Source organism: Cervus canadensis, chromosome 8, assembly GCF_019320065.1.
Source record: "Cervus canadensis isolate Bull #8, Minnesota chromosome 8, ASM1932006v1, whole genome shotgun sequence".
Classification (NCBI taxonomy): domain Eukaryota; kingdom Metazoa; phylum Chordata; class Mammalia; order Artiodactyla; family Cervidae; genus Cervus; species Cervus canadensis.
In genome coordinates this window covers 58811828-58825092 of record NC_057393.1, presented here as the reverse complement: position 1 = coordinate 58825092, position 13265 = coordinate 58811828, and the positions used below count along the sequence as shown (strand labels likewise).

Below are 13265 nucleotides of genomic sequence, written 5' to 3'. Positions count from 1 at the left end.
CCCACACCTGCTCAACCAGAGCAGCCTCACCCGGCTGAGCACGAGGCCAGGAAGGATTCCCAGTGCACAGTGGGAGGGCCCCAAGCAGGCACTCATTCACCCAAGGGCTCTCCTGCGCCAAGTGGGAGGTTGACGGGTGTGTCGGCAGCCCCAGAGAGCACCCACCCCTCCAGGCCCTGCGATAATTCCAGCAAGATGTCAGGGCCAAGGAGGGCAGCTGTATCAGCAGATCCAGGGGACTGTCTGTCTGGGGCTGGGCTGCTTCAGGTGTGTAAAGCGCCCTCTGGCCCCCTGCTTCCCAGAGTGGTCACCATGGAGCACTGCAGGCGTGGGGAGGAGTCACAGGCTGGCCTCACACTGACAGCCATGATGGCCGTCCCTCCAGCCCCTCCTGGGCCTTCTTACTTCATTTGCATCCCACACATGTTCCCCCAGGATCACCAACCTTAAGGTCATGTGGACATCGCCTGTTCTCAGGGCTCCAGGCTGTAGGGGCAGTGCTTGGAGGGGGCCACCTGAGCTGTGGGCAGAGGCTGGCCCACAGCAAGGCCCGGGAAACAACTTTTAGGAGAAACGGGAAGAGGAACTGGGTTCTCTGGAGATCAGGACGGTGTGGCTGCTGTTTGCAAACCCACGAAGGAAGTGTCAATGTTTCTGTGTGGCCCAGAAGACGGGGCGGGGAGGAGGGTACCAAAAGACCACAGAGACATGTGGCCGCCTGGCTGCCCATTCCAAGTGAGCAGCCTGGCCCGTCAGAGAGCTCCCTGTGCTAGCAGAGTGTGAGGGGCATTGGGGCTGGGGCTGGGGTGGGGGTCACTTGGGGAATGCCGGAAATGGGGCCAGGACCTGGACTCAGCCTTTCACTCTGAGATCTGAGCTCTGAAGGCAGGACTGTTTGAGGCAGCAAACAGACCAACAGGGGAAGTTCAACTCTCACTCACTCACTCACGTGTCCCCTGCCCACCCACAGCCCCGGTTGCGCATGGGGTGGGGCGTGGGCCCTTAGGCTGTCTATGAGAGAAGCATGCCCATGGATGCCCAGTGGGTGGCCAGCAGGCAGGGTTAGGAAGCCCCAGGTTTGCTCCTTTGCCATGGGCTCAATTACATCCTACCTGGGACAGCAGGCAGAGCTCGCACTGAAGCCCTGGCTGCCACCAGAGTCTGTGTGCCCAGCGCTACCCCCAGCCCAGGGCCCACGTGGGGGCGCAGACCCCCGCCCCAAGCTGCACGCCTGCCCCATGCTGTCGTCCGTGTCTGCTCTCCGCCAGCCCAGCTCGGGCCTGCACCACGCCGCCAGCAGCGCTCCTGCCCACCTCCCTGCCCCCTGGAAACATGCCCATTTCGCTTCTCCATCCTGCCCTTGCTGTTGTTCATTGTGCTGGTGTCCAGGCCAGGGAGGCAGAGAGGCTCCCAGGGGCCTGCCTGGACCCCGAGATCTCAGTGTCTCCGCTCATCAGAGCCCTTGGCCGCCTCCCTCCCAGCCCCACATGGCCTCAGCCTCCCTGACGGGCGGTTTCGGGGGGAGGATTTTTGTTTGTTTGTTTCTCTGCAGAGAGAGAAAAAAAAAGCATTCAGCTTTGTAGAGGGGTGGCTTTGTTTTGGGGGTTTGTTATTTTCCTGGTTTGGTTTGGTTTTCATTTCTCCAGGCGTCTCGTCGCTGTACCTCGTCACCTCACCTCTCTTTTTCCTGCTCTCTCCTCCTCCACAGATGCCACACGCTGGCAGTTCTGACCAGCCCCATCCCTCCATACAACAAGGTTTGCACGTCCCACACCCCAGCAGCCAGTCAGGGCCTCCATTACATCACAGTGGGGCTCCTCCTCCTCCTTCCCAGCCTCCCCGGCAACCGCCACAGGCCGCTCCCGGCAACCATCCACACAGCGACCTGACCTTTAACCCCTCCTCAGCCTTAGAGGGTCAGGCCGGAGCGCAGGGAGCATCTGACATGCCGGAGCCTTCGCTGGATGTAAGTTGGGGTCACCACATGCCTTGGCCTGGGGCTAGGCCTGGCGCCGGGACCTGTCCGAGAGCAGGGGCGGGTGTTGAGGGCCCGAGGCCCGGGGTGGAGGAGGTATAGCTGTGAGGAGGGGTGGGCGGCCGGAGGGTGGGCCCCACCAACCTGCCTACCCTGGCTCCAGGACCAGGGAACCCCACAGCGGGCCAGCCCCCTCCTAGGGTCCCGCGTCCCCTCCCCCTCTCTGCTGGCCCTGCCCACCCCCCCCCACCCACAGTCCCGCAGGCCGGCCCTGCCCCGCCTCGCCCAGGCCCCCATAGAGTCCCTCTGGGCTGGTCCTGGAGGCAGCCCGAGAGGGTCCCCACCCGTCCCCGCCTTCCCCTTCCCCCACATCGGCTTGCCATCTCTGCGTCTGCCACACTTTCTGGCCCCGAGGCCGGGGAGGGGCTGGAGGGACAGGGTCCGTCTGTCTGTGTCGCTGGTGTCTGTCTGTCTGTCTGCAGTTTCTAGTCTGTGTGTGGTCCATGCCCTGTGCTTCTGCTCACTCCATCGCTCACTGTGAGAGGCCCCTGTGTGGGGTGCCAGAGAGTTGGCCTCGGGTCACACTGGGGGTGGTGGTGACTGAGATGGAAGTGGCAGCTGAGACTTAGGGATCACCGACCCCCACCCCCAACGTTGAGAACTGAATGGTCTGGAAGGTGGGGCAGGGGGACACTGGGTGATGGGTGCTGGGTAGCTGGGCAGGGACGCCAGGGAGAGGGACACAGCACTTGCCCCTCCCACCCCTCATCCCTAGACTCTACATTCCCAGACAGGAGGCCCGCCCTCTCCTCCATCACTCCTTTCCCTCCCGCCCCAGCCCCAGCAGGAGTCACCCTTGGTCTCTGTAGTGAATGGGGCTCACTCGGCTTTTTGGCCATCTTGAGTTCTTATCTGACTGTCCTCCCCAGACCAGGCCAGGGCAGGTGCTTTTAGATTGATGAGGGTCCCCCATGAGATCAGAAGATTCCAAGGACCTCACAGGAGAGGGTAGGGTTGGTCTGCCAGCCAGCCACGGTCTCAGCAAGGAGCCAGGAGTTCTTGGGTGAGGTGTGGGGCGGTGGGATCCAAACAGACCACCCAGCCTTTCATGCAAATCCACTTGGTTTTTGCTGAGAGGCCCAAGGGACCCCCAGTTGCTTGTGGCAAGTCTAAGGAATACTCTTCATTGAGAAGCCTCCCCAGCTGGTGGACTGCGGGCCCCACTGTCCAGACGGTGTGCTCTGGACCAGCATGGTGGCCTGGGTGTATCTGGGGACCACCAGCACTTAGTTTCCCCTGTTTGGGCCAGGACCCCAGGAGACAGGTCGAGGGCAAGCGAACAGGCCTGGGGATGCCCTGCCTTCCTCGCCCTGGCTGGCCCAGCCCTCGGCCGACACCTCAACTGGACTTCTGTACTTCTCTTCCAGCTCCTTCCAGAACTCACAAACCCCGACGAGCTCCTCTCGTACCTGGATCCCCCCGACCTGCCGAGCAATAGTAACGATGACCTCCTGTCTCTCTTTGAGAACAACTGAAGCCCACCCCTACATCGGGGCCACCCCTCCCCACTCGGCCTCCTTCCCCGCCCGCCCCCCACACTTCCCCGCTGGGAGCCCGAGCCCTCGGACCGCCCCTTCTGCGGCCTGCAGAGCCGAGAGGCAGGAGGGTGCGCTGTGAAGGCGGTGCGGGTCTGGAGCCCACGCCCAGAGCAGGCCCTGAAGATGACCCTCGAGACGGGGCAGCAGCCCAGAGAGGGGGCGCACGCTGATGGCGGCTTCCAGATGACCCTCCAGTGCCCCCCAGATCCTTCCAGTTTCTAAACTGTAACCCAGCTTCCCTGCTTCCTGGCCCAGAGCCACCTCCAAGTGACTGTGAACCTGAGAGAGAGCCCCCCAGACCCCGGCGGCCCTGAGCCCTGGAGGAGCAGCGGCAGCTGGCGGCAGTGAGAACGGCCTGCCCACCACCACCACCACCGCCCCCCACAGAAAAGCACAAACCTCTGGGCAAGAGAACTCTCAGGGGCCAAGGTTATCGCTTTGACCCCAGACCTCTAAGCCAGGATACCCTATGAACAGTCTCAGAAAGCAGAGAAAAAAGACAAGATTCTGTGTTTGGGAGAGGGTGAGCCATTCACCCTCTTGCTCGGGGATGGGTGGAAAAGCAAGTCAGGGCCTCTCAAAGCCAGGATGGCCCTGGAACCACTGACTCAGGCCAGGGCCCAGCCTTGGGGGGACGGGGCTACAGAGAAAGAACCCAGCTGAAATTGTTGTGCCCTTAGTTGGAGGGAGGGGGGGCCACCAGTCAAAGTTGGAGTCCAGTAGAATCAGCAACTTACAGTTTTGCTCCAAGCCTCTCCTTGTTTTTAAACGACCGCAACAAAGCTACGAAGTCACTTGGAGAAGAGGAACGTTGGACTTGGACAGCAAGCGAACCATTTCTCCCCATGTGTTCTGTTTCCGTCCTCTGCTCCCCCTCCCCCACCTCTCTGAGACTGCTACATGGGACGCCCACGTCCCTGTGTCCCAGGGCCCCTGTGTCCGCCCGGACGGCAAGGTGGGTGGCGGAAAGGCAGGGGATGCAAGGGCTCAGCAGGACCCCCGGGCATCGCTCGCTCTCCGGCTCCTCTGTCCGTCTGGTCTGTGCTCCAGGCTGCCCCGGGCTGCAGCCCAGTCCAGCGCCGCGTGTGCCAGGATCAAGCATCGCATGGTGTGTTTCTGTGGCTGTCTTAGCCCCAGCTCTCGGCCGCCAGCCTCTCCCTCGCTTCGTGTCCCCCTGCTCTTGCAAGCTTACCCCACACTCCTACCCCAGCAGAAGCAGCCTCTGGTTTTCCCTCTGTGCTTTGCTCCATCCAGCCAACCGCTCTCTCAGAGTGCCCCGGGTAGCTTACTGTGCGTCCGTTTTGTTCCAGGCTCCCCTGTGCTTCCCCGAGCCACGTGGCCTGTGATGCTGGGCGGTTGGGTCGCTTGGATCGCTTGGATCTCCTCTGTAAATTTGTCGTGCCCCTCACCTGCTGCTGCCCGGGGCCTTCACTTGCTCCCCCTTCCACTGTCTATGTTCTCAGCCTCTGTCTCCCTCTCTGTTGGCCGGGGGACACCCAGCACTCCTCTGGATTTGACCGGAATGTTGGCCGGAGCTGTTGACTTCCGGTCACCGAACCAGACGGCCCGGCACAAAGTTTTCTGTAGGAAAGCTGCCATTGTCCCTCCCCCACCCCTTTTCCTTTGTCCCGTTGTTGAGGTTTTTTCAAACAGCGTGGTGTTCTGTATGCAAATCAATTATTTTAAGAATTGCTTTTGTAAATATCTTTGTGAATATTTTAGTATTGTCTTTGATAATATTCAACATTTTCATGACCTGGTTATAGCCTTTGCTGGTGTTTTTAAAATACCTTGACTCAACGACAAAGACCGAGTCCCTTTTTTTAAAAAAAAAAACAACAAACAAAAACAAAAAAGCAACCAGGGCCATTTGTACAGATGAAGGGACGAAAAGCATGGGTGGCTGTACCGTGAGTTAGACGAAGACCAGGCTACCCGCTGTTGGGAGCCATCCCCAGTTGGCTGGTGGGGACACATGACACCAGGTGGCATGTGGCCGTCTCCCACCAGTGACCCTTAGCCCCAGCTGTGTCAGGCCATCTGGGGATGCCCCACCCCAGACAGACCTATAGATGCCTGCCTTAGAATTTCCCGCTTCCTGCCTTGCAAGACTGTCTCAAAAAGGCCTGGGTGTGTTCTGGTTGTTATCAGGGTGTCCCCACTCTGCTCACCAACCTACCCACAGCTTTCTAGCACAGAGGGTCGACCTACTGCCCACAACCCAGGCTCCGGGCACCTCCCTCATCCGTCTCTTGAGTAAGCCGTGGGCTCAGCACCCTGAGGAGGATTTCCTGGGTCCCCTCTCAAGCAAGCCTCCACCAGCAAGTTCAGCAAAGAGCTTTCCAGCCCTGCGGTGCCTGCAGCCTGCGTTCTGGGCACATACTCTTCCAGAGCGATTTTGGAGGCGGGTTGGTGGGGTGGGGGCAGGGGGGTGGGCATCAAAGCGTCCGGGGCTGAAACGAGCCCTAGTTGGTGACACATTCAGGTGACGACGGCTTCCCCAAGCAAGGGCGGTTCTGAACTCTGGGGAGATGCTTCCCTGACCCTTTCAGATGACTACTTGGAGCCATACGTAACCTCAGCGAAAACGATGCCTCAGCAAGCCACTTCTCCACGACAAGCATCCACCCAGGCCACGGGCACGTTGCTGCCTCCACTCCACGGGATGGACAGGGCGCCAGCAGGCAGGCGGGAAGGCCCAAGTACAAGCAATCACCCCATCTTCTTGGTTTGAAGCTTTACCCATGGATCATGTTCCTGTAGCCATTTTTATTTTTTAAGGAACTAATACTTTCTCCCTAATGGAAGCCCTGAACCCCCAGAGAGCTCCACGTCTGCCTCACCCAGCCAGACAGGGCGACGTGGGCAGCAGCCACTCAAGGGACATGTGTACATATGTAAATGAGAAATAGAGACATGTTAACAGACGCATTCATTTCCCTTGGAATGTGTATTGTTTTTATTTTACGGAACAAAACAACACAAAAAGGCTTGGAACTCCATCTTAATGTGGAAAAAAAACTAGATCCTGTCTGTTAGCGTCTGTGAGGTCTCTCTCCGCATCCGTCTCATCATGTAATATACTCTGACTCTGTGTGGAAAGGAATTTTTTTGTTCCGTTTTTGTTTTTATTTTACCTACATGTACTATTTAGCTTCAGTGTACTAGTCCTGCCACCTGTGTATTTTTAGGGTGCTATGGAAATAATGAAAAGAAACGGGGATTTCAGAAGAAAATTGTAACCAAATTCATACTTTGTATAATTTTTGATATCATGATCGCAGGTGATTGACACACACACACATGAACACACACCCACCGTGCAGCCTGAAGTAACCCCACAGCGACCGTCATCGTCTTTGTACATCTCTGTACAATGCAATCATTTCATACTTTAAACTGGTCAGAAAACTAATTGTGATTTCTAGTCTTGCAAAACTGTATGTAGTTAGATGATGTGACAGCCTCTAATATTTATCTAATAAATATGTATTCAGATGAAACCTGTATATTAGGTGTTCATGTGGTTATTTTGTATTTAAAGATCAAATTATTTGACTATTGCTAGACATTTCTATACTCTGTTGTAACACTGAGGTATCTCATTTGCCCATGTTAATTTTTTTTTTTTTCTAAATAAATGGACAAAAACGAAGGTTTGGCGAACTAGCGATTTTGTGAATGTTAAGGAGTGGTTTGGGTGTTTGCTGGTTTTGCTTTATCAACCGCCACCCCTGCCCGATCACCCTGCAAAACAAAACAAACAAAAACTACGCAGTCAGGTGTTAAGTCGGAGGAGCCCCTGACACAGGGGTCCCTGCAGAGAACCTGGAACCTCACCCAGATTTATGTGCATAGTCCAGTGGTCTCACTTCCAGGTCTCCAGCAGCCCCTGGTTCTGGTGGAGGGATGGCCTGGCCAGCAGGAAGGGGACCCTGAATGGCGCCAGGCCCTGTCCGGGTTGCTGGGATGCAGACCCAGTGTGACTCAAAGGCTATGCAGTGCTATCTGGGCTCTGGCAGCAAGCCCCTGGTGGATTCTCTGGGCTTCGGAACAGGAATCTCATCATGTTACAGCTGCTGTCCCGCTGACCACCTCTCTCTGGCCACCCCACTTCTCAGCACCTTCACCCCCGTCACCTTTAAGGGGGACCTTGAGTCTTCTCTTGCTCATGATTGCAACTTACATAAGCTTCTTTGCTACAGCCGCTGCCCAGGTCCTGTTTCTATTAAACTGTCCTTACAGCCTCAGACACACAACTGACTTCCCTTCCTGTCTCTTCTCCTGAACTTCGGGGAAGTGAATCTGATTCTCAGAGCCCAGCATCAGAGGAGTTCCCCTCTTCCCTCAGCTCTGGCCTCAGAAAATAGGACAGACTAGAATTTGGCTGTTGTGGCTTTTCCTCCACAGAGACAGTGTGAGGGCGAGTCCAAAGAAGGAAGTGGGGTCTGGTAGGCACCCCAAAGTATATCCCCTGGAGTGTGTGTGTCGGGGGGGATGTATGTCAGGAGAGAGCACAGGTCTGCATGTGAGCAGGTGTGTGTGTGCCAGAGTGAGCCAGGAGGATGTGTGCAGGGTTATCATCAGCCATAGAACTGCCCATGGAGAACTGGGGGCCAGGAAGTCCCCTCCCTCCAGGCCTTCTCCATGGTGACCAGCTTCTTTTCTTGGAGGGAGATGGAAGGGGAGGGGAGGAGGAGAATTTACATTAAACCTGGAATCCTGTGGCCACTGCCTGCTGCTGGCAAGAGGCGTTTTCTCTGAGAACTTACACTCTTGGAAGAGGGATGAGTAACATCAACTACAGCTTCCCAAAGGGGCCCCCAGTTCCCCACTGCCCCGGGGCAGAGCTTTCCCATGGCCCTGTCAGTGGCTCAAGAAATCATTTTGGTGGGCTGTGACAAGCACTCTTTAAAGAAATAGATGAGAATGAAATAGAAAACACAAACAGCACCCTTACAAAGTGAGGGTGCCGATTGTATCATGAAACTTCTGTTGCAATTGTGTGTCTGTGACTGCTGAATCATGTTGTAAAATTAATTCTTACTTGTGGGTTGTGGTTAAAAACAAAAAGTTTAAATGCCATTGCCTTAAAGGCAGGAAGTGGGCGGGGGGTGGGGGGAGGGAGAGGCAGGGCGGTATGCTCCCCTAACTTTAAGATAAAAAGCAAACCTTCCTGCCGTTCTAGCTTCGGAGCCTGAAGCCAGGGATACAGCTTAATATAGTCAGGTGACCGCCTAGCAAGGCTGCATGGAGACCTGCCCACCCCACCCCTCTAGCTCCTCCTAAGACTGCCTACTTCCTTCTGTGGGCCTAGAGTGAGAGAAGCCCATGGGAAAATCCCAGGAAGGGCCTCCCTCAGAGCAGCTTGGAACTCAGCCTCCTGCTATACCGCTCTCTACCCTCTGCTTCCTCTCCCCTCACACATCTTCAGCATGTCCTTCAGCCCATGGGTCATCTTGGGTTTCCATTCTTCCCAACCCACCCTGCAGAGCCCCCACCCTCTACTCAATGACTGTCCCTCCACATAAGGCCATGGAGTGCTGGCAGGGAAAGTTATTCAGCCCCACATGTAACTTCAGAGAAAAATTAGGATCTGCTTCCCTGAGACCTCAGGGCAGGGACTCCTACCTACCCCAATTTCTCTCTTCTTCAGCTCCAGCTTCCTGCTACACCATGCCCACCTTGCTTAGCAGGCTACCCCACTCTCATATAGACCCCCACTAACTTTCCCCCACCCACTAACCTGTGTTCATCCTCCCCCAGACTTATCTTTTTCCGCCCAGGCCCAGAGGATGTGGTGTTCCTTCCCCAGTCAGGACCAGTCCCTCCTCAGCCTCTGAAACTGTCACCTCCATCCCTTCTGGGAAGGATTTCAACCCCTTCCCGGACCCTCCCCCACTCCCTTCCCCAGGCCTGGAGCTTAAGGCTCTGGGTCTAACAGTCTCACGCCTACCCTTGGCTGTCCAGCCTCTCTGCTCCTTCTCACGCAGACTTCTCAATCTTTCCTTGATCGCTCGTCATCCTTGACACCATGCAGCCAACGTCTCTGACGTTCTCTGAAACTTCTCTCACAAGCTCGCCTATGACCCCTTGTTTTCTCAAGTCTGCTCCCCTTTTGGAGACTGGACCTCATGGCTGCTTTTGACAGTTGTCACTTCTGCCTTGCAACTCCTTTCCCTTGGATTCCATGACAATCCCCTCTTCTGGGTCTTTGGTACTCCTGAAGTCCCCTACCCTGCCGTCATCATTGTCTTCACAGGTTCCATGGTCACTAAGAGCAGTAGAGGTCTGTCGAGCTCCCCTTCTCTGGCTGGCACCCATCCCTAAGGGTGCGGAGGGTGTTGGCTGCCAGCAATTCTCTCTTCACAGGACAGTTGTCCTCAGCAGACAGGGACCTCCTTGCCTGGAAGGTCACCCCCCCCCCCACACACACACACGTACACCCCTGCCAAGGATTCCGCATTCAAAGACATTACTAAAAGCCACCTAATGACAGCCTTTATTGCAGTGTGGTCAGCATCCTCTCTGGGTCCGGTCAGGGCTGGACTTCACATGAGGCCAGATATTTCTTCTGCTCTTTCTCCTTCTTTTCGCCCTCACTCTCTCCTTTGTAGGTTTCTCCTGAGAATACTCCCTCAGTTAACCATGGGAATCTGAAGGCCTGTCTCAGGCTCTGCTCCTAGGGAACAGGACTAAGACAGTGGGTGCAGGAGGGGACCTGGGAGGCAGACTTTGGGAATAGGACGCTGGAGGCGGTCACTGACTAGATGTGAATGAGGTCCCACTGCTGGTGGCAGCTGTGTATCTGCTACTCCCATCGTCTTGCCCTGTGGCGCACTGGGATGGCACACGGGTGTGGGGGTTGTGCCAGCTGTTGCAATGTCTCTCGAATTTGAACGGTAGGTGGAAAGAGTAACTATTAAGACTATGGAATTGAGTGGCTATTGCAACGTGTCACTGATTCATTGAAGAAAGGAAAGAATAGTCTCAGATCTCTCCATCAGCCGTTCAAAACCAAGTGTGAGAGTCCACAGAAACTGTTGTCAAGAAGCACTGAACTTATTCTCTGCAGCTGGGGACCAGACAGAGTGAGATGAGGCAAGGACTTCATCGTTAGAGCAGCAGAACCTCAGAAAGGCCATCTAGGCCATTCTCCTACACCAAAGTCAGGTCCCTGATAGGGAAGAAGTGAGACCCCTCAAGACACGAAATGAGGATGGTGCTCCAATGCTTTCCCCTTGGCAGTTATTTATTGCTACCTGGAGGGTGCTCTATAACCAGCTGGCGACAAGGAAGATTCCTAAGCACGGTTCACAGATGAGGCCACTTGATATGTGGGTGCAAATCCCATGTGGGCAGAGCCTGCACTGTAGCCCCTCTTAAAGGGCCAAGAGATTACAGTGAGAGAGCATTCTTCCAATGAGCAGAGGTTCAGGCAGTGCTCCTGGTCGTCTATTCTGCATGGAGAGAGGTCACTAAGGAAAAGATGTACAAGTGCTCATAGGCAGGGGCAAATGGCTTAGCTCACTGGTCTGGAGACTGGACCTCACGGCTACCTTTGATAATTGCTGCTTCTGCTTTGAAACTCGCTTGTCTTGGATTGCATGATAATCCCCTCTTCTGGGTCTTCAGTGCTCCTGATGTGTCCTGGCCATGCACTGGAAAGAGTAATCATGGACTGGGAAGAGCAAGAATGGCCTATCTGAGATGGGAGAACTGGTAAAGAGGTATGTGGTTAGACCTATGAGACTGGGGGACATGTGAGGATCCACAGAGCACATTTTATCAGATGCCAGGGAGTGTCCAGTACAGAAGAGCCACCAAAAAACCAAGGAGGTAGGGTGACTCAGCCAGCTGATCAGCCAGAATCTGTCCCCATCCCTTGATCTCCATCTAGTGTTTTGCATAATATGGGCTTGCAGCAAGTGTCATGGAGAACAGAGTGTCAGGGAGATAGAGATCAAGTTATGTATGAGCCCAACAGCAGAGGCTCCTTGTCATCAGGGCTGATCTAGCTACTGCCACTGCTGAAAATCCAACCTGTCAGCCATGAAGACCAAAGCTGAGCCCCTGATGCAATAACATTCCACAAGGAGATCAACGAGCCACTTGGTGCAAGTTTACTACATAGGACCCCTTCTATCAGGGAGAGGGGTTGACTTGACTCAAACTGATACATCTTCTGGATAAGGGGTTGCCTCTCTTTCCTGTAGAGCCTGAGGCCAGCACCCTTATCTGAGGACTCGTGCTTAGTCGCTAAGCCGTGTCCGACTCTTTGTGACCACATGGACTGTAGCCTGCCAGGCTCCTCTGTCCATTGGATTCTCCAGGCAAGAATACTGGAGTGGGTTGCCATTCCCTTCTCTAGGGGATCTTCCCAATCCAGGGATCGAATCCAGGTCTCCTGCATTGCAGGCAGATTCTTTAATGTCTGAACCACCAGGAAAGCCCTATCTGAGAGCCTACAGAGTGTCTAATTCACTGATGTGGGTTCTCATACAAGATCATTGCAGACTAGAGGTCTGAGTTACAGAAAAGATGGTGTGGCCATGGCTCCATGATCCTAGGTTCTACACCACACAGAGGCTGCGAACCTGAGAGATGGTAGAATGACCTCATCAAGATGCAGCTGAGGTATCAGACTGGAGATGACACCCTGTGAGGGTGGATGCTATCCTTTGGTTACATCCCAAACCAATGATGACTCTGGTCTGTCAATAGGCAGACAAGATCAGCTTAATGTGAGAAGCAGGTGGGTCTGAGCAGTGCAAGGACTATAGGAAGCACTGCTGTTTTCTGCCCACATCCCTCTGCAGGGCCAAAGCCCAAAGCTACCATGAGTGTGGGCTCTCAGCCACAGCTCCCTTTTCTCTAGAGAACGGCCCAGAGGTGTCAAGAACTGTTTTATCTGGGAACTTATAGCCCATAGGGGCAGCCCGCAAGCAATGGCTGGTACAGAGTCTAAAACGCTGGCCCTCTGCCTTAAGGAAGATGTCATGTAGTATAGTTTATGCTCCAAAGCCCTTGCTCTGTGACAGGCCAACACCAGCCTCTCCCTGCTCCACCCTCCCAGTCTTACAGGTTGTTCTGAATAGCACTCCCTCAATAAATCAGTATCACACGTATCTCGATCTCAGGCTCTGCTTCTGGATAACTCCACCTAACGCAGCATGTCTCAGTTCTCTGGATGTTGCTCTTGTGCCCTTTGGCCTGGTCTGCAATTTTCCATCCCTCTCATGATCTTAACAAGCAGGTTTTCATGACTTGACTTCCTAAATCTCTCCCTGTGTCTAAAAATTTTGGCTGCACTGTCTTTGTTGCTGAGTGTGGGCTTTCTCTAGGTGCAGCGAGAAGGGGCTGCTCTCTAGTTGCCATGAAGGACTTCTCATTTCGGTAGTTTCTCTTGTTGCGGAGCATGGGCTCTAGGACACTCGAGCTTCAGTAGTTGTGGCACACAGGTAATCACAGTGCACAAGTAATCGTGGCATGTGGCATCCCTGTTCCCTGACCAGGGCTCGAACCCATGTCCTCTGCACTGGCAGGCAGATTCCCAACCACTGGACCACCAGGGAATCCCCCTAAATAGCTCTTTAATCTGATGTCTTCTTTGCATCCTTGATGCTTTACCATAATTCAAGACATATATAAGTACCTATATCATAGTCTCAATTTTGCCTCTTGTCCCACAA

General features: G+C 54.8%; 1 protein-coding gene across 6 annotated transcripts in view; it reads left to right on the top strand.

The window, feature by feature from the left end:
* ZMIZ1 (zinc finger MIZ-type containing 1) overlaps positions 1 to 7082 on the top strand; it is a 171653-nt gene extending 164571 nt beyond the window's left edge. For 5 of the 6 annotated variants that reach the window (XM_043476403.1, XM_043476404.1, XM_043476402.1 and 2 more), the window contains 2 exons: positions 1709 to 1966; positions 3403 to 7082. In XM_043476403.1, the coding sequence (XP_043332338.1) occupies positions 1709 to 1966; positions 3403 to 3510 (366 nt within the window). In that variant the 3' untranslated portion in view covers positions 3511 to 7082. The remainder of the gene's footprint in view (positions 1 to 1708; positions 1967 to 3402) is intronic. The other variant, XM_043476405.1, reaches the window with a different exon arrangement.
* Positions 7083 to 13265: the final 6183 nt, after the last annotated feature.